This window comes from Pundamilia nyererei, unplaced genomic scaffold (genome assembly GCF_000239375.1).
Source record: "Pundamilia nyererei isolate P.nyererei 1_Seehausen unplaced genomic scaffold, PunNye1.0 scaffold00325, whole genome shotgun sequence".
Classification (NCBI taxonomy): Eukaryota; Metazoa; Chordata; class Actinopteri; order Cichliformes; family Cichlidae; genus Pundamilia; species Pundamilia nyererei.
In genome coordinates this window covers 470,320-476,859 of record NW_005187726.1, presented here as the reverse complement: position 1 = coordinate 476,859, position 6,540 = coordinate 470,320, and the positions used below count along the sequence as shown (strand labels likewise).

Sequence of the window (6,540 nt, the reverse complement as noted above, 5' to 3'; positions counted from 1 at the left end):
ATGTGTCAATAATTAATTAATTACATGTGTTATAACTATATTTAATTAATTAATTCCAATTTTAATTAATTATTGACACATTAAATTAATTATTTAATGGTTTATTTAATTAATTCATTATGGCAGTCCTGGCGCTCCATAGGAACAGACCAAGTCTGGGGTTCGCAAACCAGATGAAAACAGAAACGTCCACAAACATTAAACCACAATACAACACATGAAACACATATTTATATTTGTCCTATAACTAATTCAATAACACATAGATGTCAACCACACTATTTAAAGTAAAACTCTCCCCTAACTCGCACTTTGGTTCGCTCCAGGAGCTCACGAGCAGGTGATTGGGCTACAAAGGAAAACACCAGGGAGGCGAGTACTGTTAGCACACTGCTCTTAAAACACAAAGAATTTTGGTTACAGACCAATGATAGAACTCAGGTTCTTCTTCCTGACACAAGTATGATGTCCACTCACTCTGTGTATTCACTTAGGCTACGTTCACTCTGCAGGTCTTAATGCTCAATTCCGATTTTTGGATCAAATCCGATTTTTTTTGTCTGCTCGTTCACACTACAAAAAAATGCGACAGCAAATGCGCTCTAGTGTGAACGCTCAAAGCGGCCCGCATGCGCAAAACAAGACGTCACACACAGCGCGCTCTGTTTAGACCCAGAGCAACAGTATGTTTGCTGATGGCCTTAATATAAAGACTTCGGACTTTACGTTTCCCAATTTTTGCTTTAAGGTATAAAGTTATTTTGTTATCTACATACGTCCTAATAATGATCCTTATTGCTGTTTTAGAGGAGCGGTGCTTCAAGATTTCTGTCAGAATCTGCAGGTTATACAGTACAAATAAAATGTTCACGTTTCTCCAACGTTCTCTTCCCAACAGTTTCACTGACATCTACACTGGATGGCCAGGAAGCGTTCGCGATGTCTTCTCGGCGCTGATAATCGGCGTCTGTCTTGTGTCAGTGACGTAAAAGACGGATTTAATGCTACATGACCATCAAACAGCAGCCGCTTTATAAAACATCAGATATGTATCGGATCAGGACCACATACGAAAGTGACCCAGATCGGATTTGAAAATATCGGATTTGTGCCGTTCACACTGTCACACCATGATCGGATATGGGTCGCAGAGGGTCACAAAAGTCGGATTGGATGCGCTTTCGCCTGCAGTGTGAACGTAGCCATAGATACCAGCTAATGACCTAATAAAGAATCACTACCACAAATGTGTTTCTTTTTTTTATTTAGCTGTTAAAATATCAATCACTCAAATGAATACAAATACAGGTGCGTGATGGAACCCCTGGCCTCCGTTACACACCTGTATCATTTGAGCTTGTATATGAGGAGCAGGATTTTAAACTCAGGATTTAACAGGGAGCCTCAGTAAATCAGTAACAGTCATCCCAGCAACACTTCTCACCCTCCACTGAGGACAACTGCTTATTCAGACTCGTTACTTCCCCCAGGGAGCAACTGCATTAAAGAAAAGTAAGTCATTATATTACTTTGGTGCTACCGTGTCCATCTCTTCACGTCCACACTCCTACAGCTGCTCCACTATCGCCCTGCCCCTGCACACCACCCAAAACCAGCTGAGTACGTACAGATAACTGAAGAGCCTGTAACTGTAATGTGATTACCTCATCCATGCAGTAATCACATTACTGAAAACAGTAATGTGATTACTGTGATGTGTTCTGTTCCAACACTGTATGAGTAATGAAATTAAATTAAATGAATGTGAAACTGAAGTCACTATTTTTTTTAACAGGAGAATAAAATTTGGATGAAAAAGTAAAACTAATGAAACTAAATGGAAATATACTATTATATATTGTACATATATTTATTAGTTTCAGATGTAGCCATTCTTGTATTTTGCTTGTTTACATTATTGTATTTTGCACAACTCTGTTGCTTGTGAAGCTCGCACACAAGAATTTCACTCACATGTGCTGTACCAATGTACCTGCACATGTGATGTGACAATAAAAGTGATTTGATAAAATTAGTAAAATTAAAAGTGACATGAAAACTTTTCCAAAGGAAATTGAAATAATTTAGCAACTATGATGTCAAAGAAAACGGTAAAAAAAAAAAAACCTGAAACAAAAATATTGCAATGAACTGTCAAAATCAATCGACTGAAACACACTGATCATTGATTAAAGCCGTTATTCCAAAGTATCCGAGTACTCCGCATCAGGCGGAAACTACCTGAACTCTGATGTCACACCAGCAGGTGGCGGTCATGCGCAGTAAAAAAAACAAAACCCCACACACACCACCGGTATCATCTGTGAAACAACTGAAAGTCAGCTGCACTTCCGGTTTGAATCCCACTGATATGATTAAATATAATGACGCCCATAAATATTTACTAGAAAAGAAATAAAGAAAACAACAACGAAACAAATGGAAAAATGTGTCATAATAAAAATGTTAAACGAAATATAAGAAAACATGGAATGGGCTGAAACAAAGTAAAACAAAAATTATTTATAGATTAAAAGCAGAAAATATGAACCAAACTGAAGAAAAAGTAATTCTGGTGTTTTTAAATAACATCTGTAAGAATAATGCAAAAAAGGTGTGTTTAACAGAGTTATTGTAGTGCCTAATTAGTTTTTATTCCGTTTTGACTCAGTTTTCAGTCACTTTTAATTTTAGTTCAGTTTTATTTAATCATAATAACACTGCTATTTAATGAAACAGATTATTTATTTTAGTTAATTAGAATGTGTTTTTATTTTCATATTTAGTTTTATTTAACTATAATAACCCTGCTATTTAATGATAATGAAATTTTAGTTTAGCGTGTAACTTTTATTGTGAAGGCGCATCCGGCCCGCGCGACCTCGCGCTGGGTAAATTGGCGGGTCGGAGTTTGTGGGAAAACAAACGGAGGAGAAGTTTTCCCGGAGTGTCGAGCTATTCTCCTTTGTTTTCATGATCTTCATCAGTCACTCCTCCTCCTCTTGGTCCGCTGGGCAGTGAGGCTCCCGTGACGGACAGACCGAGCCGGAGGAAGAGGAGGATGCGGAGATGAAGCTGCTGCTGTGGATCGTCGTGTTATCCCTGCGGAGCCCCGCGGGGAGCTGTGGGAGCGGTGAGTGTCCCGGGGGTCGTGGGCAGTTAGCACAGGAGCTAATGCGACCGCTTTACATCCGCCGAACTCCGCCCGAAAATTGTCAGATTTAAAGATTTTACCGCCTGTCAGACACTCACAGGGTTAGGCTCACCTGACGCTCCGAGGTGATGGAGCCTCTCAGTAAATCGGCAACGCGAGTCACACCAAGCAGCGTTTATCTGAAGCTGGTTCGCTTTTTTTCTAACGTACAGACCCCTGCTCTGACCCGAACCCGTGACAACTTCACATTTTAACCGAGTTCTTTCTGGTTTGTTGCGTTCGCGACGATTTACCTTCAGGCTCGTGACAAACTAAAGAGGTCATGCCATGAAGTCATTTACAGCACGTGGAGCAGCTCGCAGACACATTATATAGGGCAGTTCTTAAATGGAGTTTGGTGTGGGGACTCGTAAACAGAGGTCAGGGGGCAAAGTGCAGCTTTCCGGGCTGATACTGAAGCCGTGGGCTTCAGGAAGCTTTTATGGTCCCCGAGTCATGATGTGAAGCTGTCAGTCATTTTATTCAGGACCCACGTCACTGCGGGTGTGTTGCAACTCACCTGTAAACATGCGCGCGCACACACTGCAGAATAACCAGAGTTCCTCAGGTTAAATCATCAGACTTCTCAGCACAGCTCTGAGTTCATGTCCTCAGGTTTCAAGTAAAAAATAATCTAAACTCTTTTATTGATATCACGTCTAAATCCCGAAGTTTCAGGATCACATGAACACCTGTAGCGCCTCACCTGTTTGTGTGTCAGACTGAACCACAGAGTTAGTCTACTCACAGGGGCGGAGCATTGATTAGTATTGGTTATTGATTAGTATTTACTGATGCTTCGCCCAGTGCACCATTACGTCATCCTTCCAGGAAGTGATGACTGCTGCCTTGTGATGTCATCAGCGCATAGAAAGGCTTTCACCTGGCTGCTCCCTGATTGGATCTGATGTTTGATTGGTTTCAGTCAGACTTTCAAAATAAAAGCAGTTGAACTGTTTGAGCTCCTGTATTTTCATGAACCCTTTAAATGTTCAGATTATTGATCAGTGATCGGGGAGAGACTGAAGGAAGATAAAATAATAGATTCTCAGGCAGCTTCTGAATGAAGTTCTTATGGAGGACGTCAGTGATGATGAGGCTGTTTCAGAAAGTTCAGAGAAGTGTGTTAAGTTTGAGATGAAACACTGCTGCGTGGAAAACACACACACACACAGATCTGCTGATGAAAACGTGTTAAACTTTCAGTATGACAAAAGAAATGATTCAGACTGAAGAGCTTGGGTGAATGGATCAAGCCGACTCCTCCTACTCCAGCAGGTGTGGTGTTCACAAAGCATCCGTCCAATCAGACGGTGTCTCAGGGGAACGAGGTGCGGCTGGGCTGTGCAGTAGAAGGCGTGACGGAGCCGGAGATCACCTGGATGAAGGATGGCGAGAAGCTGTACAGCACAGATCAGGTGTTCCTCACACTGGGAGAGCAGCACTGGGAGACATCACACAGGTGCAGAACACTCAGTCGATCAATGTTTTTCTACTAACGTTTCGTTTGATTTCCTGAAAGTGCTTTTCAGACTGGGGGGCGGGGCTGCCAGAGTGCTGTGATGTCATCGTACTGTCAAACCACGTTTGTCTCTTCGTTTAATTATCAGCCAGCGGCGCTCACTCTGCGGCTGCTTCCTGCTGACTCAGCCGGAGGTTATTGCTTCAGTGTGAAGCATCACAGTCTCCCTTCTAAAAGGGAAGAAACACAATATTAAAGTTTTTAGGCTAAATCCACTGTAAGAAAGCAGCTGGAGTTCCACAGGGTTCTGTACTGGGTTCTCTTTAGTCCTGATGCCTCTGGACCTCCTTCAGGTGGTCCTTGTGCACAGGTGAAGCTCCAAGCAGGTGATTCAGTGGTTTATGTTCAGGCTTTCACATGTGACGCGGTCACATCATCACACCTGAAGCTTAGTAAAATAGGAAGAGGCGAGCAGCGAGTGTCAGTGAACAAAGGTGAAATAATCTACTTTTTCACCTGTTCGTGCTCCAACAGCTGACATCTAGCAACCAAACGTCAGTTTATACTCTGATTTATGTTTCCTATCTTCAGGTAAATCTGTAGTTGTGATGGGTACAGCCCAGCAGTTTTGCAGGACAAAGTTCCAGCTGTGGAATCCAGAACATGTCCTGTTCCTGGATAGAGTTCGCCGTCATGGACCTAAACAGTTTGAATGTCTGCAGAGGCAGACAGTTCACTTCCTCCATCTTCTTTAATGTGTGTTTATGTTAGAAACAAGCTGGAGTTGAGTCATTTTACGATGTAATGTTTCTGTCCTGGTACCGTTTTAAACTCTTAGCTGTGATGTTGTGGCGAGAATGTTAAAGTGGTAAAAAACTTCATGCAGTCTGCCCGCAGCTCGCCGTTTGTGCTGTTTGATGGTTAAACAGACGTCCTGCAGTAAACACAGAGCTGCTGTTTGCTTTGAACTCGATCTCCTTCCAACACCACCTCCTCCATCTGTGTCGCTCCTTTAAAAGGTGAAATGAAAAGCCCACTGACATCTGGCGGAGGCGATCCTAGGTTTGATTCCAGGCTGCAGGTGTTCTGACTCCAGACTGAGCGCTTCCTCCTCCGTGATCTGACAGGACGCCCAAAGAGGAAAAAGTGGGCATGCTGCTGAAATTCAGCACCTGGCCTGATGATGGCGCTGTGGCTGTTTCAGTGACTAAACAAAGATTCAATGGGCCTGATTTGCTTATCGTCACAGTAACACCAACCACTCCACTCTCTGGTCCAAATTTGGTCCCTTCCTGCTACGTGAGGTGCAGATGTTTGAAGCAGAGCCCTCAGCTCGTGGATCCAAAGCTCTCATGAACCTTGCTCTGTGCTGGGCCGGTGCTGTGTGACTGTTATTGGGTCTGATGTTGTGGTCTGTTTCAGTGTGAAGTCGGTCCAGCAGCAGGATGCGGGTCAGTACTGGTGTGAGGTGGAGTTCCACGGCCTGACCTTCTCCTCTGAGCGAGCCTGGATTACAGTGGAAGGTGAGGACCCTGAGCATGGTCGCCTCCTCCTCACGTTTCCCATCATGCTCCAGGTTCACCTCCTCTTCTTCCTGCAGGAGTTCCTCACTTCACCCAGGAGCCTCAGGATGTGGCGATGTTCGCCGGCATACCCTTCAACCTGACCTGTGCCGCCATCGGCCCCCCCGAGCCTGTGGAGGTGCTGTGGTGGCTGGGAGGAGTCCAGGAGGGGGAGCCCAGACCCTCACCTTCCATCCTTCACGTCCCAGGTCAGAGAAAAATGACATCCAGGTGCATCATGGGAAAGGTCCTCAAGTATCAACCAGCCTGTGGGAGGAGCTACAGTGTGCCATTTAAATTCAGAAACGTTATTACTGAAATGA

The 6,540-nt window shown here is 43.8% G+C and overlaps 1 protein-coding gene across 2 annotated transcripts in view; it reads left to right on the top strand.

The window, feature by feature from the left end:
* The first annotated feature begins 2,880 nt into the window (after positions 1 to 2,880).
* Positions 2,881 to 6,540, top strand: part of tyro3 (TYRO3 protein tyrosine kinase) — a 10,065-nt gene continuing 6,405 nt past the window's right edge. Inside the window, exons 1-4 of one of the 2 annotated variants that reach the window (XM_013915581.1) lie at positions 2,881 to 3,133; positions 4,472 to 4,655; positions 6,078 to 6,178; positions 6,256 to 6,426. In XM_013915581.1, the coding sequence (XP_013771035.1) occupies positions 3,070 to 3,133; positions 4,472 to 4,655; positions 6,078 to 6,178; positions 6,256 to 6,426 (520 nt within the window). In that variant the 5' untranslated portion in view covers positions 2,881 to 3,069. Of the gene's footprint in view, positions 3,134 to 4,468; positions 4,656 to 6,077; positions 6,179 to 6,255; positions 6,427 to 6,540 lie in introns of both variants that reach the window. The other variant, XM_013915580.1, reaches the window with a different exon arrangement.